The 24,811-nt window shown below is 40.4% G+C and overlaps 1 protein-coding gene across 4 annotated transcripts in view; it reads right to left on the reverse strand.

Annotated features, from left to right (window-relative positions):
* The window catches only part of ZFAT (zinc finger and AT-hook domain containing), a 204,245-nt gene that overhangs the window by 91,600 nt on the left and 87,834 nt on the right, over positions 1-24,811 (reverse strand). For all 4 annotated transcript variants that reach the window (XM_073230174.1, XM_073230175.1, XM_073230177.1 and 1 more), the window contains 3 exons: positions 4,646-4,733; positions 2,814-2,963; positions 901-1,074 (listed from right to left, as the gene is read on the reverse strand). In XM_073230174.1, the coding sequence (XP_073086275.1) occupies positions 901-1,074; positions 2,814-2,963; positions 4,646-4,733 (412 nt within the window). The remainder of the gene's footprint in view (positions 1-900; positions 1,075-2,813; positions 2,964-4,645; positions 4,734-24,811) is intronic.

Below are 24,811 nucleotides of genomic sequence, written 5' to 3' on the forward strand. Positions count from 1 at the left end.
GACTCATGCAATTGGGGTTTTAAAGGAAAATTTTAAGTGTTTAAGGTCTTAATGGTTTGACTGCCTGTCTTTCTAAAACAATTCTGCCTTCTTTCCCTCCATCCAGCCCCCCTCAGGGAGACTTTCCTGGCCACTGTGACCACCGCCCACTGCCCCTCCCACCCACCATGACTCACACCCTCCTCCCCAGAGCACCCAAGCTCCCTTCCATCACAGCACCTACCTTGACCATGGCCTGCATGCTTCTCTTCCTCCCCACTGGACTATAAACTCCTTGAAGGCAGGAACTGCTCCTTATTGACCCTGTACCCCCAGGCACGGCTGGCACATAGTAAGAACTCGATCAATGGTTCTTAACGAATGAATGAAATTAGAAATCCACTTAAGTGTACTTTATCAAGGTCAAATCTGTCCAAATATCGTTTGTATCGTTTGTATTTTAGACTGAGCCTCATTTTGGACTGAATACAGAAACCCTGAGGTAGCTGGGATAACAAGGGTAACCACTTAAAACATCAGGTCAGGTCTGATCACGGTTGCCCCTCAAGATCCTCAGGCTCAGGTGGGGATGCAGGGATGAAGAGGATCTAAACTTCAAGATCAAGGCCTCCTGAGGATGCTTCATGCCCTAAAGCAGCATCCCCTCCATGTCCGCACCCCCCCACACACACATGTGTACACACACCACACACATGCACACACATGCAGTGAGTGTTTACCAAGCACTGGTGCAGGTCAGGCAAGGCTCCAGCACTGAGCACAGGGCAGTGAGAAAGCAGGCGAGGTCCCTCCCCTTTTCAGAATGGAAATTTTAAAAGACATATGCTCTTTCCTGCCTGCAGATACATCATAGCTTCTGCTGGAAGGGGAAAAAAACTCACTATGGAGTCATTTGCTTACCATCAGCAGTGTGAAGGAGCTTGTGACTTTTCAATGTCCCTTTTGATTTAAATTTCTTGCCACACATGTCACATAGGTGGGTTTTCTCAGTGCTATGACGATTCATGTGAGCCTTGAGGTTACTCTTGCTGCGAGTTGCATACTCACACAGAGAACATTTGAATGGTTTTATACCTACCAAGGAGGAAGAAAAAATATACACAAGCACATATAGATATATTTATTTATAAACGTTCGCGTTTCTGTGTATGTATCCGAAGGCTATAATATACATGTCCATTTTGAATTAAGCACTGCTTGTCCCTCAGCGTGCTGCACCCTTCCCCACAGTCCCACACTGTGCTTACTCATGCTGTTTCTTCCAACAAGGCTGCCCTTTCTCCCTGGTCTGCCAGGGCCTGCACTCTGCAGCTTTCTCTGACTTCCCCAAGTAGGTCTCCTTGCTTCCCTACCAATGTTCCCACATTCGGGAGCTCTCTACTAGCTTTACTGTCCACAGCACATTACCACGAGTTGTTCACGCCCGGCTCCCCGAGTCGGGGAGCTCCTTGAGGACACGGGTCCTGAACAGTGTGTGCAGCACACATTCATTAAATTCAACTGAAGTTAAACTGACTGAAATTTAAGTAACCAAGGGCCTTTGCAAAAACCAATGGGCTCAGACACTCAGGATCAAATGTCAAAGCATATTTACTTCATAGAATAACAAGGGAATTGCAACACTAGCTGTTGTTGGGCTAATGGCTTGGACTCTGGGTGAAGCTTGGCATTCAACTACTGTTCCTTTGTTCAGCAAACATCTACTGAGGACCTACTTGGTAGTAAACCCTGTGGGTTGGTTTGAAGCTGAGAAGCCCTGGCGCCTAGCTGCACCAACCAGAGGGAAATGCAACAAGCAAAAAGGCTGGTACAACCTAGTGTGACATGCCAAGGGGCGGAAGCTGTGCCAAACCTGAACACAGGGGTGTAGCAGAGAAGTTTTAGCCCAGCCTTCTTTTCCCTCATCCATAGCACTTAAGACTCTGAGCAGAGGAAACCGAGGCTGTAACAAGGCTGTGGGATGTGCCCAGGGCATAGGGCTGAGGTCCATTCATGCTGGTAAATGAAAAAGTATCTCCCAAAACAGGGCATTTTTATCCTGTATTGTAGAAAACACGTAATCCTTCATTCCCTTTAGGATTTGCCTTGTGTCCCTCCTGCAGCATTCCAGGTTCCTAACTCAGGAAGGGTCTAGAAGGGCTCTCCCTGGCCCCTGGCTCCAAGCCTCATCCTCGGGAGAGCCACATCCGCGCCCAGGGGGAGAAAACAAAGCAGGTGGCCTGCTGCCTCTACAGTTCCCTGACCTCCAGCTTCCCAAAGTCCTAGAGGGCGCCCTCCAAGCACCCTGTCACAGGGAAACACCCCAAGGCACAGCCTACATGCCTCCTCCCATGACTTCACCTCCACACAGCTCTTCCCCCTTCTGGATTCTCTTCCACAAAGCGAAAGATAGTGCCTCACACTGCTGGGATCCCTGGACTCTGCTGTCCTTGCCTCCGTCATTCATTTATAATACCAACACCTCCTCAACCTGCCATGTGCAGGGCACCGCAGGGGACACCGGAGCTCCTGCTGGGCTAAGACGGCTCCCTTCCTGTTCTCCCAAAGCCTGCTTTCTGGCGCAGTCATGGTGCTTTACTACAGGTCTACCAAGAGCTATGAGGAATTGCAGACCTGTGCTCACTGCAACTGAAGCTAAATAATTAATGATTTAAATCATCAATCTTAGCTGGTTGATGGACATATTTCTCAGTATGCCAAAGAAACTGTAACTGCAGGGGACGCAAAGATATGGCTTCCTCCTAATGCGCTCCCAGATAAAGCATGGAAGCACAAAATTAAAGGGTGCTCCCTCTTGAAAGACGAATACTCACCTTCATGAGCCCAAATATGGCGCTGAAGGTCTGAGCCATTCTTCATGAAATAGAAATCACAATACGGGCACTTCATGGCTCTCTTTCCAATCAGCCCTTTCAGCTGAACCCTCCTCCCAAGAACCTCAGAAATGGTGCTCATGGAGACCTCTAGGAGAAAAGCGAGAGGCCCATCAACAGCGGCCAGGGGGGCCCTGGTTCCCGTTAGACATAAGTGAACCTGGGACAGCATCTGAGCCCACGGGCCAGTCCCGGCAGCACTAAGGTGGCAAATACGGGTATGTCTGAAACATACGTCAACCAGAATTCAATCAAGCCTCAGATCTAAATACCGGTTAACATAAAATGTGACGGATGGAGAAACAGTGTCATGAGGCAACAGTCAGAGAGACAAATGCAGAATATGAAGCCTCTGCAGGAAAAGCCACCAAGTCTCCCCAACAAATCAGTGTCATGGGGAAAAAGCAGGGGTGGGGTGCCCCGGAAAATACAAGAAACTTAAGTGACATGAAAACTACAAGCAAAATGCTTAGGTCTTGATTCAAGCTAAAAAAAGTCTGTGTCATTTGGGGAGCTTCTAAGTGGACTAATACTAAGTGGTAATAAATTACTGTTAATTCTGTTTGTTTTAATGGTTTTATGGTGGTTATGTTGAAAAAAAGCCTTATTAGTTGGTGATACATTCTAAAGGTTATTTATGGAATATTATACATGTCTGGGACATACTTTAAAATAGACTAGAAAAACAATTTGGGGGGCAGATACATGAAACAAGTTTGGCAAGATGCAGATAAATGTGGAAGCTGAGTTACAGATATTGGAGGGTTCCTTATGTATTCCATTTTGTACATATTTGGACTTATTCCATAATAAAAAGTTTAAAGACAAAAGAAGACCTTACATGTATGTTCATGAGTAAGGGCTGGCTGGTGGGACACGGGCTAACATGGGAAGGGCAAAGCTGAGCAGTCAGAGAACAGCCACGTGCTCCTGCCCAGACGAAGGCCTCAAGGCTCCACCAGTTCCCAGATAAACATGAGGCTAGTGCAGTCCCGTTACATCTTCATTTTCCCCCATTATCATCTAAAACCAGTGAGTCAGTTCCTATTACCAGGAGCAGATTCCAAAAAAGAGAAAGAAGAGGGGCAAGGATGCAGGGCAGGGCGCACTCCACCTACTGTCACACGCTGATTCCGCACCCAGGACCGAGCCTGAGCTCTTCGGGCTGCCGGGTGAGGCGCTTGCAGCAGCAGCCCTGCCACTGATTGAGGAGCAGGGGCAGGGCACCGCTAGGGGCCACCAAGGCCTCCCAGGGGGTAGCTCTCATGGAGAATGTGCCAATAAACAGGAATTAACTAGGAAGAATGGAGGACACACACCCCAGGTGGTATGAACAGAAGTGACGAGGCATGAACGCAGCTCATGCCTCAAGATCTAAGTGGCCTGGGAGGGAGCCCACCCAGCCCACCCCCTTCATAAACCACCACAGAGGCAACAACCTTGCAAAGGGGGTGGGCACAGCCTCTGCAGGTGAATCTGTGCCATCCCTGCCTTGTAAGTGACCCTCTAAAGACATTCAAACTTAGTATGAAAAAAGGAGAGGGATCCAGAGAGTATGGAGAGATGTACATGCAGACCAGGTAAAATGATAAAATGAAGAAAATAACTATGTAAACTTCCCACCTGTAAATAAAGATAATTGTTTCCCTTGAATTTATTCATGTCTTCATCCCTCTTTATTTCCACTTAGGGCAGCTGACATATAATACTGTGATTTAAAGTAAACATAAGCAATTTAAAATTAAGTCTCTACTCTAAAATGTCCAACTTACCAGGATGATTGGTCTTGATATGTGACTTTATCAACCGATCTTCTGAAAAAGACTTTTCACAGACAGGACAAGAATAACTCCTTTTGTCCTTAACAGAAAGAGAGCATAATCGATTGACTGTCTCATTTAAACCCAGGCTCTGTAAAAAAAAGTTGTCACCACCACCAATGCCATCACTATCATCAAAGCTAGACACACAGTGCACCTTTGCAAGCACGTGTCATGCAGCCTACACCAAGCCCAGCACAACCTGGGGGGGGGGGCTCAAGAGTGGTATGAGAATAGGGTCAGTTCCATTTCCAAAGGGAAGAATGGGGCTTACAGATGAGTACTGTGGTGGTGTCTGGGCCAGTAGAAGGCAGGGTTCAGGTCTACCACACAGACCAGCGCTGCCCATGACCGACCCAGGGTGGGCAATGTCCTTAATGCTCCCTGCAAGGTATGCCTGTGGGTTTTGCAGATGCTCCTGTACTGAGACTCAAGACCACTCTTGATGGACAGGCATTATTATGCTCACTTCACAGATTAAGAAGCCAGGGCCATGGGCAGTTAGCCCCAGGTCTGAGAGGGAGAGGCAGCCCACCCTGGGCTCCTCCTACCACTCCAAGTTCCATGCTGGCTTCACCAACCCAGCTAACCACAGTGCTACATTCTCAGTTAGGGGGAAGCATGAGAACTAGTACAGGGACACCCACCTCCCTGACGTGGAGATGGGAGGCCAGCAGGGGCCATCTCAGGCCTCACCACTTTGCAGAGCCAACAGGAAGTGATGTACCTTGTAAGTGACACTACATTACCAGCCCAGCAGGAGGAAGAAACCCACCAACCCCGGCCCCACAACAACAGCCCAGCCAATGAAAGCCTGTCACAATTCAACCAATGAGAAGCCTCTACACTTGAAACTCCCAGTTTCCTCCAATGGACTCTTGGTTCATAGGAACCCCTCTCGATCTCTCCTTCCTCTATAAGACTGCTCCTCTCTTTGCTCTCCTTGTGGTTTACCGGGGTCTGCATCCCCAGAATTGCAATTCTTTGCTGTTCCTAAATAAACCCATTTTTTCTGTTAAAATAACTGACAAGTTGTCCTTTTAAGGCTAATAGAAGCTTTTGTGAATGATTGAGCTCTAGCTTTTATTAATCTGCCTTGTCTCTTAGGGCTCACTTTAGAGCTTATTTCACATGACAATTTTTCCCAGAGGGTGGGTGTTTGGTTTAAACTGTACCCCTACAAAACTCTTATGTTGAAGTCCTAACCTTCAGTACTTCAGAATGAGACTATTTGGAAATGGGATCGTTACAGCTATAATTCGTTAAGATGAGTCATTAGGGTGGGCCCTTATTCAATTGACTAGTGTCCTTATGAAAAAGGGAAAATTTGGACACAGACATGCACACAGGGGGAAGGCCATGTGAAGATGAAGGCAGAGATCCTTCATCATGTGACATGTCCACAAACCAAGAAACACAGAAGATTGCTGGCAAAATACCAGAAGCTAGGAGAGGAGTGGGACAGATTCTCCCTTGCAGCTTTAGGGAGGAAGCAACCCTGCTGACACAGAGGCCTCGGACCCCTTGCCTCCAGAAGTATGAGACAGGGAGTATTGCTGTTTAAGCAGCTTAGCATGTGGACCTTCATTTCAGCAGTCCTGGGAAGCTAACACAGCAGGTGAGCTGAGACGAAAAAGGGCAGCAGCTGGATTCGCCCATGTACATCAGGTAGACAGCAGTGGGAGAAGTGGCAGTGAGCACCCCAACAATGGACTGTGCACATGGCTTCCTTCTTGTTCTCACCTTACACGTCCCCGCCAGAGGAAACGCCCAGATGAGGCAGCATCAGTACAAACTGGTCAAGCAGAGAAACAGCCAGCAAACCCACAATGAGCTCTGAAAGCATGGCCAGTAACAAGCTTCACAAGCCTGCATCCTACAGAGAGCCAAAACCTGGTGGGAGGGATGCATGCCCAGATGAACGGAAAACAAAAGCAAGACAGTCAGGAGCCATGACTACAAGGCAATGTTCTCAGCCACGTAGGTTCCGGAGGATGTTAGCCCATGCTCGCTTGGATTTACAGGAGGACTAATCGCTGCCACTTACTGGGCACCTACTGTGAGCTCGGCATTGCACCAAGTGTTTTCCATGTCTTAGTAAATGAATACAATCCTAACAGCCACCCCAAAACACAGCCTACTCATACTAATAAATAGTAACAACAGCAATAGCTAAGCTACCATTTCTTAAGAACTTACTGCATGTGGATCACTGTGTAAGGTGCTTTATATACCACAACCTATACGGCATTTAAGAACCTGTCAGAGGTCACACAACCACAGAGAGCAGAGCTGGACAGCAAAATCAGCCCTTTGAACTCTAGAGCTCTTGCTCCTGTAGCACAGTGACTGGAAGTACAGACTCAGGGCTCGGAGTCCCTGAGTTCAAATCCTGGGTTCACCACTTTAGCTGGGGAAGTTTGGGCAAGTAACTTGTCAATGCCTTAGTTTCTTTATCTGTAAAACAGTAATGAACTGCCTCCTTCATAGGATTGTTGAAGAAAAAGGAGATTAAAAACACATAAAGTGAACTTCCAACTTCTGGTCCAGCATGTAGAGGCTTGGGTCTCCAATCCATCCCAGCAACAAATAAAAATTTGAACAAACTGAAAAGCAACAACTCTTCTTGATCTGTGAGAGACATGAGGTCACAGGGCAAACCATTGTCCCCAAAACTGGAGAGACTGACAGGTGAATACAGAGAATGACAACTTACTGGAGCAAAAACCCACTAGTGGAAACCTCCCGGAGAACCAGGACTGAGACAGGGAAACCAGAACTGTAACTGACAAATTGCTGGAAGCCCATTGTGGACAATTTTAGGATACAAATTCCATGGGGACCCAGACTTTTTGAGTTTTACCTCCAGAGCTTGACCCTGTTCTCACAGTGAATATCAGAGAAAAATGGTCTGTGCCTCTGGCAGATAGAGGGAAAAAGGAAATATACCAAAGCAGTCTGTTTTTCTTAACAAGGCCTACCCTCAGAGGAAACTAGTAACCAGAGCCTAACCTACTGGGGTGTTACCAGAGCCAGCGCTACCTGGGAGAAAGGAAATACCCACACCCACGCCTCTTTAACCATTTAAAAGGGGAGGAAAAAAGTAAGAGGAGAGTGGAATGAAATATTTAAAGTGTTGAAATAAAGAAACACTAGCCTAGAATTCTGTACCCTGCAAAATTATCCTTCAAAAGTGAAGGAGAAATACACTTTCTCAGACAAACAAAAATTGAGGGGATTTGTTACCAACAGACACCTTCTTTACAAGAAATGTTAGAACAAGTTTTTGAGAGAGAAGAAAAATGGTAGTCAGGAACAATCTACAAAAATAAAAGAAGTGAAGGAATAAGTGAAAGTAAAATAAAACTTTATTTTTTGTAATCTTAATCTAACAGAATGTTTGTTCAAGATAGTTAAGAGCAACAATGTGCTCAATAACACATGCTTATATATAAATGTATACTTACATATAAGTGAAATTAATGTCAGCAATAATACAGGGGCTATGAAGAAACAATTAGGATTTTTTTAAAATTATAAGGTACTCACACTTCCATAAATTGGAAAAGTGAAAGCAGACTGTTAAAAAATGGACTTGGATTAGTTGTAAATGTATACTGCCAATTCTAGGGTAACCAGTAAAAAAAAAGTTAAAAAGTAAGTGTAAGTGATATACTAAGTAAGGGAAAAAAATTGAATCATATAAAATACTCAATTACAACTACAAAAGGCAGGAAAAGAATGGATAATAAAAGAGACAAAAGATAAGGGCAACAAATAGAAAATAGTAACAAATATGATAAATATTAATCCAACTACATCAATAATCACTTTGAATGTCAATGATCTAAATGCACCAATTAAAAGACAGAAATTGTCAGAGTAGATCGAGAAACAAGATTCATCCATATGCTGGCTACCAGAAACCCACTTTAAATCTGAAGACACATATAGATTAAAAGAAAATAGAGAAAGGTATACCATGCTAACACTAATCAACAGCAAGCAGAAGTAGATTTATTTGTTGCAGACAGACCAAACATGAAAACGAGCACAGTTATCAATGATAAAAAGGGGGATTAAATAATGATGAGGTGGTCAACTCTCTAAGAAGACATAATGACCCTTAATATATCCGTGTCTAACAACAAAGAGTCAAAATACATGAACAGAAGCTGATAGAACTTCAGGAGAAATAGATGGATGCATTATTGAAACTGGAGACGTCAACACTCCTCTATCAAAAATGGACAGATCCAGCAGACAGAAAACCAGGAAGGACAAAGTTCAGTTCAACCACACCATCAAGCAACTGGGCTTAACTGACATCTATGAACTACATCATCCAAGAGCAGAACACACATTCTCAAGAAAAAATTTTTAAATATTTTGAACTAAATAAAAATGAAACTACGACTTATCAAAACCTGTGGAAAACAAGGAAAGCTGTGCTTACAGAAAAATCTATAGCATTGAATGTATAAATTCATTCATTCATGTATATTAGAAAAGATCAAAAGTCAATCATCTGACGTCCACCTTAGGAATGTAGAAAAAGAAGAGTAATTTCAGACTAAGCAGAAGAAAAGAAATAAATAAAATTTAGAGCAGAAATCAATACAACTGGAAACAAGAAACAGAGGAAAAACAACAAAACTAAAAGTTGGTTCTTTGAAAAGATCATTGAAATAGTAAGCCTCTAGTCAGATGAAGAAAAATGAGAGAAGATACAAATTAATAATATCAGAAATAAAAGAGGGAAAATACAGATCCCAAGGACATTAAAAGGACAGTAAAGAAATACTATGAACTACTCTACACACTCTATACCCACAAATTTGATAACCTAGATGAAACAAACCAATTCCTTGAAAGACACAATTTGCCAAAACTCACACATGAAGAAATAGACAATCTGAATAGGCCTATTTTAATTATTAAAGAAATTGAATAAATAATTAATAACCTTCCAAAACAAAAGGTACCAGGCCCAGATGGGTTCACGAGTGAATTCTACCAAATATTTAAGGAAGAAATTATACCAATCCTCTACAGTCTCTTTTAGAAGATAAAAGCTGAAACTCATTCTATGAGGCCAACATTACCCTAATACCAAAAACAAAGAGATTATAAGAAAAGAAAATTATAGGCCAATATCTTTCATGAACATAGATACAAAAATCCTCAACAAAATATCAGCGTATCAAACCCAATAATGTATAAAAAGAGCTACAAAACCCCAGCCAAGTGCGATGTATCCCACATATGCAAGGCCGATTCATCATTCTAAAATCAATTAACATAAATCCATCAGATCAATAGGCTAAGAAATAAAAATTACATGATTATCAACAAAAGCAGAAAAAGGATCTGATAAAATACACCAATTCATGACAAACAATCTCAGTAAACTAGGAATAGAAAGGAATTTCCTCAATTTGATGAAGAATATCTACAAAAAGCCTACAGCTAATATCATACTTAATGGCAAGAAACTAGAAGTTGCCTACTAAGATTAGAAGCAAGGCAGGATGTCCCCTCCCAATACTCCATTTTGACAGTGTACTGGGATTCCAGCTAATACAGTAAGACAAGAAAAGGAAATAATAGATACACTTATTAGAAAGAGGAATGTAAATGTCTTTGTTTACAGATGACATAATCATCTATGTAGAAATTCTGAAAGAAGAGACAAACTCCTGGAACTAGTAAGTGATTATATCAAGGTTACAGGTTATAAGGTTAATAAACAAAAGCCAATTCCTTTCCTATATACCAGCAATAAATAAGTAGAATTTGAAATGAAAAACACAGTACCATTTACATTAGCATCCCACAAAATGAAATACTTAAGTATAAATCTAACAAAATATGTACAAGCTCTATATAAGAAAAACTATGACACTCTGATGAAAGGAATCAATGAACTAAATAAGTGAAGAGCTATTCCATGTTCATGGATATGAAGATGCAATATTGTCAAGACATCAGTTCTTCACAACTTGATCTGTTGGTTCAATGCAATCCCAACCAAAATCCCAGCAAGTTATTTTGTGGATACTGACAAACTGTAAAGTTTATGTGGAGAGGCCAAAGATGCAGAATAGTTGACATAATATTGGAGAAGAGCACACTTGGAAGACGGACACTACTCAACTTTAAGAATTACCATAAAGCTTCAATGATGAAGATAGTGTGGTATTGGTGAAAAATTAACAAATAGACTGAGGAAACGGAACACAGTCCAGAAATAGATCCATTTAAATAGAACAAACTGATTTTTGACACAGGAACAAGTGCTGTTCAATGGAGGAAAAATAGTTTTCTCAAAAAATGATGCTGCAACACATGGAAAGCCACATGAAAAAAACAAAAAAACAAATCTAGATACAGACTTTACACCTTTCAAGTATTAAATAATAATGGGTCACAGACTACATGTAAACTGAGAAACTATAAAAGCCCTACAACACAAAGGAGAAAACCTAGATGACCTTGAATATGGGAATGCTTTTCAGATATAACAAGAAAGGCACCATCCATAAAAAAAGAATAAGTTAGATTTCATTAAAATGTAAATTTTCTATTCTGCAAAAGGCATTGTCAAGAGAATGAAGAAATAAGTGACAGACTGAGAAGATATTTGCAAAAGACGTATGTGATAAAGGACTATTATCCAAAATATACCAAGAACTCTTGAAACTCAACAATAAGACAATGAACAATTCAATTATAAAATAAGCCAAATACTGAAACAGACAGCTCACCAAAGAGGATATACAAACGGCAAGTAAGCATATGAAAAGATGCTCCACATCATATGTCTTAAAGGAAATACAAATTAAAATGAGATACCAACCACCAAGAGGATTAAAGATGGCAGCATGAGAGGCGAGACAGGCTTCCTCTTAAATCCACATATAATATGAAAATATAATTAATACAACTAATCCTGAGAGAGCAACAGGAAAGAGGAGTCTGCCAGACTACATACACCTGGAGGAAAGAGCAGACCTCATGGAACAGGGTAACGTATCAAAGCTGTGGCATGGTGGGACCCAAGCCCTTCCCTCACCCCAGCTCACCGGCATGAGGAAGAGAAACTGAGCAGGGAGGGAGTGGTGGCCTGGGACTGCTGAATACCTAACTTCAGAGATCTGCTGTGGGAGCACAAACATACACTTCATGGTGCTTTCATGATACTCTCATGATTACAGGGTTGGAAAGCTAACACAGGCAGAATTCCTGGAGAGACTGAGATCCAAGCCACTTGCGGAAAGCAGGATGCATGTCTGGCTGCTTGGGAACAAAAGCTGATACCTGTGGGCTCAGCCCACTGGTTCAGGCAGTGGAGGCAGGCATAGCAGCCGGGAAGCAGGAAACAGCTCTTTCCTACCCCCAGGCACCAATACCACTCCCCCACGACCCTAACATTGCTTCAGGGGCTGAGCAGCGCCAGAGAGTAGAGGGTGTAATATACAAATATGAAATGCCAAAGGAACCTGGTCCAGAGTAAAATTAATATAACTCCTGAGAAAGATGACATGGACCTCATGACTCTTCCTGAAAGGGAGTTCAAAATAAAAGTCATTAACATGCTAATGGAGGTACAGAAAGATATTCAAGAATTCAGGAATGAATTTCGGTCAGAGATCCAATTGTTGAAGAGGAAAATGGAGGGTATTAAAAGCAAATTGGATACAGTGGAGGAGACGATAAATGAAATAGAAACTAGAGAAAAGGAATACAAAGCAGCTGAGGCACAGAGAGAAAAAAGGATCTCTAAGAATGGAAGAATATTGAGAGAACTGTGTGACCAATCCAAACGGAACAATATTCACATTATAGGGGTACCAGAAGAAGAAGAGAGAGAAAGGGATAGAAAGTGTCTTTGAGGAGATAATTGCTAAAAACTTCCCCAATCTGGGGAAGGACATAGTCTGTCAGGCCATGGAGGTGCACAAATCTCCCAACACAAGGGACCCAAGGAAGACAACACCAAAGCATACAGTAATTAAAATGGCAAACATAAAGGATAAGGACAGACTATTAAAAGCAGCAAGAGAGAAAAATAAGATCACATATACAGGAAAGCCTGTCAGGCTAACATCAGACTTCTCGGCAGAAACCTTACAGGCCAGAAGGGAGTGGCATGATGTATTTAATGCAATGAAGCAGAAGGGCCTGGAACCAAAATTACTTTATATGGCAAGATTATCATTTAAATTTGAAGAAGAGATTAAACAATTTCCAGCTAAGCAAAACCTGAGAGAATTTACCTTCCACAAACCAACTCTACAGTGTATTTTGGAGGGAGTGCTATAGATGGAAGTGTTCCTAAGTTTTAATAGCGGTCACCAGAGGTAATAAAACCACAGTAAAGAAAATAGAAAAGCTAATTACTAAGCAAATGCAAAATTAAATTAACTATCCCCAAAGTCAATCAAGTGATAGACAAAGAGTACAGAATATGAAACCAAATATATAAAGAATGGAGGAGGAAGAAAAAGGGGGAGAAAAGGAAAGAACCTTTAGATTGTGTTTGTAATAGTATATTAAGTGAGTTAAGTTAGACTCTTAGATAGTAAGGAAGTTAACCTTGAACCTTTGGTAAGCATGAATCTAAAGTCTGCAATGGCAATAAGCACATACATATCAATAATCACCCTAAATATAAATTGACTGAATGCACCAATCAAAAGACATAGAGTCACTGAATGGATAAAAAAAAAAGACCCGAGAGGTGGAGCGAAGATGGCGGCATGAGTAGAGAAGCGGAAATCTCCTCCCAAAACCACATATATCTATGAAAATATAACAAAGACAACACTTCCTAGAAGAGAGACCAGAGGACACAGGACAACATCCAGACCACATCCACACCTGCGACAACCCAGCACCTCACGAAGGGGATAAGATACAAGCCCCGGCCCGGTGGGACCTGAGCGGCCCTCCCTCCAGCTCCAGGCAGGAGGAGAGGAGTCAGAGCAGGGAGGGAGAGGGAGCCCAGGACTGCATAACACCCAGCCCCAGCCGTCCAGACCAGAGCACAGACACAGTGCATGCATGGGGTGCTGGAAACTAGGGAAACAGGACAGTAATACCTGTGAGCGGGTCCCTGAGGCCGGCACCCTGGGGACAAAGAAAAGTGAGTGGCTTTTTTTTTTTTTCTTTGCGAGTGCTTTTTGGAAGTCTTAAAGGGACAGGGACCCCAAAGCCGGATGGAATCATCATGGGACACTCAGTCCAGCGGCAGGGAATCGGGGGAACTCTGGGCACTCTAACCCCCTGGGCAGCAGGGAGCATGGAGGTCCCTCACAGAGATAAATAGCCTCCTGGTAACTCACTCTCCAACGCAGCTCCACCATATCAGAGCAGCAGCCCAAGGCAAGCCATGCCCACAGCAACAGCGGAGATAAACTCCATAGCAGCCAGGCAGGAATCAGAAGCCCTGTCTGCATGCAGCTGCCCAGCACAAGCCACTAGACATCGCTGTTCTCCCAGGAGAGGAAGGCCACAAACCAACAAGAAGGAAAGTTCTTCCAGCCGTCACTCGTGCCAGCTCTGCAAACTGTTTTTATCACCATGAAAAGGCAAAATTACAGGCAAACCAAGATCACAGAGACAACACCAGAGAAGGACACAGACCTAACCAGTCTTCCTGAAAAAGAATTCAAAATAAAAATCATAAACATGCTGACGGAGATGCAGAGAAATATTCAAGAGCTAAGGGATGAAGTCCGGAGGGAGATCACAGATGCCAGGAAGGAGATTACAAAAGTTAAACAAACTCTGGAAGGATTTATGAGCAGAATGGATAAGATGCAAGAGGCCACTGATGGAATAGAAACCAGAGAACAGGAACGCATAGAAGCTGACATAGAGAGAGATAAAAGGATCTCCAGGAATGAAACAATATTAAGAGAACTGTGTGACCAATCCAAAAGGAACAACATCCGTACTATAGGGGTACCAGAAGAAGAAGAGAGAGAAAAAGGGATAGAAAGTGTCTTTGAAGAAATAATTGCTGAAAACTTCCCCAAACTGGGGGAGGAAATAATCAGACCACGGAAATACACAGAACTCCCAGGAGAAAGGACCCAAGGAAGACAACACCAAGACATATAATAATTAAAATGGCAAAGATCAAGGACAAGGAAAGAGTTTTAAAGGCAGCTAGAGAGAAAAAGGTCACCTATAAAGGAAAACCCATCAGGCTTTCATCACACTTCTCAACAGAAACTTTACAAGTCAGAAGAGAATGGCATGATATATTTAATGTAATGAAACAGAAGGGCCTTGAACCAAGGGAAATGTATTCAGCACGCTTATCATTTAAATATGATGGAGGGATTAAACAATTCCCAGACAAGAAAAAGTTGAGGGAATTTCCCTCCCACAAACCACCTCTACAGGGTATTTTAGAGGGACTTTTCTAGACGGGAGCAGTCCTAAGACTAAACAGATGTCACCAGAGAAAATAAAATCACAGCAAAGAAAGCAGACCAACCAAATACTAACAAAGGCAAAAAATAAAATCAACTACACACTAAAAGCAGTTAAAGGAAACACGAAAGAGCACAGAATAAAACAAACAACATAAAAAGAATGGAGGAGAAGGAATAAGAAGGGAGAAAAGAAAAAAATGTCCAGACAGTGTATATAATAGCTTAATAAGTGAGCTAAGTTGGGCAGTAAGATACTAAAGAGGTTAACCTTGAACCTTTCGGAACCACGAACCTAAGCCTGAAATGGCAACAAGTACATATCTTTTAATAGTCACCCTAAATATAAATTGACTGAATGCACCAATCAAAAGACACAGAGTAATAGAATGGATAAAAAAGCAAGACCCATCTATATGCTGCTTACAAGAAACTCACCTCAAACCGAAAGACATACACAGACTAAAAGTGAAGGGATGGCAAAACATATTTCAGAGAAACAACAGTGAGAAGAAAGCAGGGGTTGCAGTACTAGTATCAGACAAAATAGACTTCAAAACAAAGAAAGTAACAAGAGATAAAGAAGGACACTACATAATGATAAAGGGCTCAGTCCAACAAGAGGATATAACAATTATAAATATATATGCACCCAACACAGGAGCACCAGCATATGTGAAACAAATACTAACAGAACTAAAGGGGGAAATAGAATGCAATGCATTCATTTTAGGAGACTTCAACATGCCACTAACCCCAAAGGATAGATCCACTGGGAAGAAAATAAGTAAGGACACGGAGGCATTGAACAACACAGTAGAACAGATGGACCTAATAGACATCTATAGAACTCTACACCCAAAAGCAGCAGGATGTACATTCTTCTCAAGTGCACATGGAATATTCTCCAGAATAGACCACATACTAGCTCACAAAAAGAGCCTCAGTAAATTACAAAATATTGAAGTCCTACCAACCAATTTTTCAGACCACAAAGGTATAAAAATATAAATAAATTGTATCAAGAAAGCAAAAAGGCTCACAAACACATGGAGGCTTAACAACGCGCTTCTAAATAGTCAATGGATCAATGACCAAATTAAAATGGAGATCCAGCAATATATGGAAATAAATGACAACAACAACACAAAGACCCAACTTCTGTGGGACGTAGCGAAAGCAGTTTTAAGAAGAAAGATATATAGCAATCCAGGCACACTTGAAGAAGGAAGAACAATCTCAAATGAATAGTCTAACATCACAATTATCGAAACTGGAAAAAGAAGAACAAATGAGGCCTAAAGTCAGCAGAAGGAGGGACATAATAAAGATCAGAGAAGAAATAAACAAAATTGAGAAGAATAAAACAATAGAAAAAGTCAATGAAACCAAGAGCTGGTTCTTTGAGAAAATAAACAAAATAGATAAGCCTCTAGCCAAACTTATTAAGAGAATAAGAGAATCAACATACATCAACAGAATCAGAAATGAGAATAGAAAAATCACAACAGACTCCACAGAAATACAAAGAATTATTAAAGACTACTATGAAAACCTATATGCCAACAAGCTGGAAAACCTAGAAGAAATGGACAACTTCCTAGAAAAATACAACTCCCCAAGACTGACCAAGGAAGAAACACAAAAGTTAAACAAACCAATTACGAGCAAAGAAATTGAAATGGTAATCAAAAAACTACCCAAGAACAAAACCCTGGGGATGGACGGATTTACCTCGGAATTTTATCAGACACACAGAGAAGACATAATACCCATTCTCTTTAAACTCTTCCAAAAAAAATTTCTCTTTAAAGTTGGGAATACTCCCAAACTCATTCTATGAAGCCAACATCACCCTAATAGCAAAACCAGGCAAAGACCCCAACAAAAAAGAAAATTGCAGACCAATATCCCTGATGAATATAGATGCAAAAATACACAATAAAATATTAGCAAACAGAATTCAACAGTATATCAAAAGGATCATACACCATGACCAAGTGGGATTCATTCCAGGGATGCAAGGATGGTACAACATTTGAAAATCCATCAACATCATCCACCACATCAACAAAAAAAAAAGACAAAAACCACATGATCATCTCCATAGGTGCTGAAAAAGCATTTGACAAAACTCAACATCCATTCTTGATAAAAACTCTCAGCAAAATGGGTATAGACGGCAAGTACCTCAACATAATAAAGGCCATATATGATAAACCCACAGCCAACATCATACTAAACAGCGATAAGCTGAAAGCTTTTGCTCTGAGATCAGGAACAACACAGGGATGCCCACTCTCCCCACTGTTATTTAACATAGTACTAGAGGTCCTAGCCACAGCAGTCAGACAAAACAAAGAAATACAAGGAATCCAGATTGGTAAAGAAGAAGTTAAACTGTCACTATTTGCACATGACATGATATTGTACATAAAAAACCCTAAAGACTCCACTCCAAACCTACTAGAACTGATATCGGAATACAGCAAAGTTGCAGGATACAAAATTAACACACAGAAATCTGTGGCTTTCCTATACACTAACAATGAACCAATAGAAAGAGAAATCAGGAAAACAACTCTATTCACAATTGCATAAAAAAGAATAAAATACCTAGGAATAAACCTAACCAAAGAAGTGAAAGACCTATACCCTGAAAACTACAAGTCACTCTTAAGAGAAATTAAAGGGGACACTAACAAATGGAAACTCATCCCATGCTCATGGCTAGGAAGAATTAATATCATCAAAATGGCCATCCTGCCCAAAGCAATATACAGATTTGATGCAATCCCTATCAAATTACCAGCAACATTCTTCAATGAACTGGAACAAATATTTCAAAAATTCATATGAAAACACCAGAGACCCTGAATAGCCAAAGCAATCCTGAGAAAGAAGAATAAAGTAGAGGGGATCTCACTCCCCAACTTCAAGCTCCACTACAAAGCCATAGTAATCAAGACAATTTGGTACTGGCACAAGAACAGAGCCACAGATCAGTGGAACAGATTAGAGACTCCAGACATTAACCCAAACATATATGGTCAATTAATATTTGATAAAGGAGCCATGGATATACAATGGCAAAATGACAGTCTCTTCAACAGATGGTGCTGGCAAAACTGGACAGCTACATGTAGGAGAATGAAACTGGACCATTGTCTAACCCCATACACAAAAGTAAATTCAAAATGGATCAAAGACCTGAATGTAAGTCATGAAACCATAAAACTCTTAGAAAAAAACATAGGCAAAAATCTCTTAGACATAAATATGAGTGACCTCTTCTTGAACATATCTCCCTGGGCAAGGAAAACAAAAGCAAAAATGAACAAGTGGGACTATATTAGGCTGAAAAGCTTCTGTAGAGCAAAAGACACCATCAATAGAACAAAAAGGTACCCTACAGTATGGGAGAATATATTTGCAAATGACAGATCTGATAAAGGCTTGATGTCCAAAATATATAAAGAGCTCACCCACCTCAACAAACGAAAAACAAATAATCCAGTTAATAAATGGGCAGAGGAACTGTACAGACAGTTCTCCAAAAAAGAAATACAGATGGCCAAGAGACACATGAAAAGATGCTCCACATCACTAATTATCAGAGAAAGGCAAATTAAAAGTACAATGAGATATCACCTCACACCAGTAAGGATGGCTACCATCCAAAAGACAAACAACAACAAATGATGGCGAGGTTATGGAGAAAGAGGAACCCTCCTACACGGCTGGTGGGAATGTAAATTAGTTCAACCATTGTGGAAAGCAGTATGGAGGTTCATCAAAATGCTCAAAATAGACTTACCATTTGACCCAGGAATTCCACTCCAAGGAATTTACCCTAAGAATGCAGCAATCAAGTTTGAGAAAGACAGATGCACCCCTATGTTTATCGCAGCACTATTTACAATAGCCAAGAATTGGAAGCAACCCAAGTGTCCATCAGTAGATGAGTGGATAAAGAAGATGTGGTACATATACACAATGGAATGTTATTCAGCCATAAGAAGAAAACAAATCTTACAATTTGCAACAACATGGATGGAGCTGGAGGGTATTATGCTCAGTGAAATAAGCCAAGCAGAGAAAGAGAAATAGCAAATGATTTCACTCATCTTTGGAGTGTAAGAACAAAGGAAAAACTGAAGGAACAAAACAACAGCAGAATCACAGAACCCAAGAATGGACTAACAGGTACCAAAGGGAAAGGGACTGGGGAGGATGGGTGGGTAGGGAGGGATAAGGGGGGGGAAGAAGAAAGGGGGTATTTATGATTAGCATGCAAAATTGATGGGGTGGGAGAAAGGGGAGGGCTGTACAACATAGAGAAGACAAGTAGTGATTCTACAACATTCTGCTATGCTGATGGACAGTGACTGTAAAGGGGTTTTTGGTGGGGACCTGGTATAGGCGAGAGCCTAGTAAACATAATATTGTTCATGTAATTGTAGATTAATGATGACAAAAAAAAAAAAAGAAAAGGGGGATTACTCCCTGATAGGATAAAACTAACTGCATATCAACGATTAATGCATGCTTTAAATATCCTTAATTTTGATCATTTAAAGGGTGTCAGATGATCAGCAATGGAAATCAATTTTTCTGATAATATTCTTTTCTCTTAAAAAAAAAAAGCAGTTCCTGTTTGGTGATCTCCAATAAGTTCTTCACAAAGGTATAAAGGGCATATCAAAGTGTGGGCAAAGGGTTTGTTTGTGTTTATACAGAGGATCAAAGCCTAATTTGGCTACCCAGAAAATGAATTAAGATACAGTATGAAGAAGAACTTCCAACATCAACATCTTCTGGAAGAGTCATTCCAGAAGATGATCATCAAAAAAACTTCAACAAAGATCCTGGCACTGTTGCAGTTGTAGCTGCATTCATCCCACCGGTTCCTGGACTTGCCATTGGAATGAAGAAGGAGATATCTAAGCTGGCCTGTGCATACAGTAAAACAACAAATCTGACTGGATCTATACTGTTGGAACTCAACCAAGAATTAGGAGAAGTGCAAGTTGCAGCGCTCCAAAATCTTGGGACTATAGACTATCTACTGTTAAAAGAACATATTGGATGTGAACAGTTCATATTTATGTGTTGTTTTAATTTGTCTGATTTTTCTCAAACTAATCAAATTCAGTTAGACAATATCCGTCATATCATTAATAAGTTTTCACAAATGCCTAGGGTGCCTAACTGGTTTTCTTGGTTTCACTGGATATGGCTGGTAATTGTAGGTCTGCTTTGGTTATGTCGCTGTATTCCTATTATGTTAATGTGTGTATGCAATTTATTTAGTAGTTTAAAACCTATACATGCTGAAGTTACTCTACAAGAAGATATGTCAAAGAAATAATCAATCTTCCCATGTTTTCTTCCGTCTGGTACTTCTATAGCTTTTCTTCTTCCCTAATAATTCCTAATTACAACCCTTAAGTAGAATTCGTGCCTCATATCGAAATTACCGAGTATCATAATTCTTCTAAGTGGAAAAGATACCTCAAGACAAATGCTGGGCATAGAAGCCACAGGGCATAAATCTGCAAAGAAGTAAAAAGCTAACCTTTTCAAACAATATGGCTTCTCTCTCACTTACCAACTTTACATTTCCCTGTATGGCCCCGGAAGATGACTGGTTAGCCAGAGACAGGTAAGATTCCTCAAGGGAGGAACAACCTAAGACAGGCACAGTCACAGGGGAGCCATCAGGTGAGAAATTGGGAATCAACAGAGGTGAGGCTTAGAACCTCACCCCTCCCCCCCTCCCCCCCCCGTTTTGAGAGAAATCTTCTGCATCCGTGGATGTTTTGTTGCCCTTGTCTAGCTTGGATTAATACTTAGTCTATAGGCACAGACCTGACCATCTACATTTGCCCTCTTACAGACAGACCATCTACATATGCCCTCTTATCAGACCATAAAGGTATGAACTAAACTATATTTTTCTACCTTTATCTTGCATCTACCTACCACTTCAGCATTTTATTAAACATAATAATAATAATAATAATAAGGAAGAAATGTGGGATTCACATATAAATCAAGTATAAAAATCAAATGAATAATAATATTTGCCCTGATTGTTTATAGTTCATGATGTGTGATCAAAACCGAAAGTTTCTGTGATATGACTGCCCTTGCACTGTTCACCATCTAAGAACTTATTCACTATGTAAGAACTTGTTCACCATGTAAGAACTTCTTCGTTATGCTTCAGAAGATTGGAGACTGTTGAGAATTAGGCTTGGAGTTGATTAATGATTGTGCATTGAGTCCCCTATACAGAATTTTATTCTCGTTAACAACCATTTGATCAATAAATATGAGAGATGCCCTCTCAAAAAAAAAAAAAAAAAGTAAAAGACCCATTTATATGCTGCCTACAAGAGACTCACTTTAAACCCAAAGACATGCACAGACTAAAAGTCAAGGGATAGAAAAAGACATTCCATGCAACTAAAGGGAGAAAAAAGCAGGAGTTGCAGTACTTGTATCAGACAAAATAGAATTCAAAACAAAGAAAGTCACATGAGACAAAGAAGGACATTACATAATTATAAAGGATCAATCCAACAAGAAGATATAACCATTACAAATATCTATGCACCCAACACAGGAGCACCTACATATGTCAAACAAATACTAACAGAATTAAAAGGGGAACATATTAGAACAGATGAGCCTAACAGACATCTACAGAACTCTAAACCCAAAAGCAGGAGAATACACATTCTTCTCACGTGCACATGGAACATTTTCAAGAACAGATCATATACTAGGCCACAAAAAGAGCCTCCGTGAATTCAAAAAGATTGAAATTGTACCAACCAGTTTATCAGACCATAAAGGTATGAACTAGAAATAAATTATGCCAAGAAAATGAAAAATCCCACAAACACATGGAGGCTTCACAACATGCTCCTAAATAACCAGTGGATCAATGATCAAATAAAAACAGCAATCAAGCAATATATGGCGACAAATGACAACAATAATTCAACACTGCAAAATCTGTGGGATACAGCAAAGTCTGTGCTAAGAGGGAAGTATATTGCAATACAGGCCTACCTCAGGAAAGAAGAACAATCCCATATGAACACTCTAAACTCACAATTAACAAAACTAGAAAAAGAAGAACAAATGAGGCTCAAAGTCAGTAGAAGGAGGGACATAATAAAGATAAGAGCAGAAATAAACAAAATCGAGATGAATAAAACAGTAGAAAGAATTAATGAAAGCAAGAGCTGGATCTTCAAGAAAATAAACAGAATACATAAACCCTTAGCCAGACTTACAAAGAAAAAAGAGAGTCTACACACATAAACAGAATCAGAAATGAGAAGGAAAAAATCACTATGGACACCACAGAAATACAAGGAATTATTAGGGAATTCTATGAAAAATTATATGGTAACAAACTGGATAATCTAGAAGAAACGGACAACTTTATAGAAAAATTCAACCTTCCAAGGCTGACCCAGAAATAAATAGAAAATCAGAACAGACCAATTACCAGCAAGGAAATTGAGCTGGTAATCAAAAAACTACCTAAGAACAAAATCCCTGTACCAGATGGCTTGACCGCTGAACTTATCAAACATTTAGTGAAGACCTAATACCCATTCTCCTTAAAGTTTTCCAAAAAGTAGAAGAACAGGGAATACTTCCAAATTCATTCTATGAGGCCAGCAACACTCTAATACCAAAACCAGGCAAAGATACCACAAAAAAAGTCACTTACAGACCAATATCCCTGATGAACATAGATGCAAAAATACTCAACAAAATATTAGCAAACTGAATTAAAATATGTATCAAAAAGATCGTGCACCTTGATAAATTAGGATTTACTCCAGGGATGCAAGGATGGTACTATATTCGAAAATCTATAAACATCATCCACCACATCAACAAAAAGAAGGACAAAAACCACATGATCATATCCACAGATGCCAAAAAAGCATTCGACAAAATTCCACATCTATTCAGGATAAAAATTGTCAACAAAATGGGTATACAGGGCAAGTACCTCAATATAATGATGACCATATATGACAAACCCACAGCCAACATCACACTTAACAGAAAGCCTTTTCTTTAAGATCGGGAACAAGACAAGGATGCCACCTCTCTCCACTTTTATTCAACATAGTTCTGGAGGTCCTTGCCACAGCAATTAGACAACACAAAGAAATAAAGGGCATCCAGATTGGTAAGGAAGAAGTTAAACTGTCACTGTTTGCAGATGACATGATATTGTACATAAAAAAATCCTAAAGAATCCACTCTAAAACTACTAGAGCTTATACCTGAATTCAGCAAAGTTGCAGGATACAAAATTAATACACAGAAATCTGTTGCATTCCTATACACTAACGATGAACTAGCAGAAACAGAAATCAGAAAAACGATTCCATTCACAATTGTATCAGAAAGAATAAAATACCTAGGAATAATCCTAACCAAGTAAATGAAAGACCTACACTTTGAAAAATACAAGACCAATAAATGTAAACACATCCTGTGCTCATGGATAGAAAGAATATTGTTAAAATGGCCATCCTGCCTAAAGCAATCTATAGATTCAATGCAATTCCTATCAAAATATCAACAGCATTCTTCAATGAATCATTCTAAAATTCATATGGAACCACAAAAGATCCAAATAACCAAAGCATTCTGGGGAGGAAGAATAAAGCTGGGGGGATTACTCTCCCCAACTTGAAGCTCTACTATAAAGCCACAGTAATCAAGACAATTTGGTACTGGCAAAAGAACAGACCCACAGACCAATGGAACAGACTAGAGAGCCCTGATATAAACCCAACCATATATGGTCAATTAATATATGATAAAGGAGCTATGGACATACAGTGGGGAAATGACAGCATCTTCAACAGCTGATGTTGGTAAAACTGGACAGCTACATCCAAGAGAATGAAACTGCATTATTGTTTAACCTCATACACAAAAGTAAACTTGAAATGGATCAAAGACCTGAATGTAAGTCATGAAACCATAAACTCTTAGAAAAAAACATAGGCAAAAATCTCCTGAATATAAGCATGAGCAACACCTTTCTGAACGCATCTCCTCGAGCAAGGGAAACAAAAGCAAAAATGAACTCATGGGACTACATCAAACTAAAAAGCTTCTGTACAGCAAAGGACATCATCAACAGAACAAGAAGGCCTCCCACAGCATGGGAGAATATATTTGTAAATGACATATCCTACAAGGGGTTAACATCCAAAATATACAAAGAACTTACACACCTCAACACCCAAAAACCAAATAACCCAATTCAAACATGGGCAGAGGATATTAAGAGACAGTTCTCCAAAGATGAAATTCAGATGGCTAACAGACACATGAAAAGATGCTCCACATCACTAATCATCAGGGAAATACAAATTAAAGCCACAATGACATATCACCTCACACCAGTAAGGATGGCCAGCATCAAAAAGACTAAGAACAACAAATGCTGGCAAGGATGCGGAGAAAGGGGAACCCTCCTACACTGGTGGTGGGAATGTAAGGTAGTTCAACTGTTGTGGAAAGCAATATGGAGGTTCTTCAAAAAACCAAAAATAGAAATACCATTTAATCCAGGAATCCCACTCCTTGGAATGTACCCAAAGAATACAACTTCTCA

The sequence above is a fragment of the Manis javanica genome, chromosome 2 (assembly GCF_040802235.1).
Source record: "Manis javanica isolate MJ-LG chromosome 2, MJ_LKY, whole genome shotgun sequence".
NCBI lineage: Eukaryota > Metazoa > Chordata > Mammalia > Pholidota > Manidae > Manis > Manis javanica.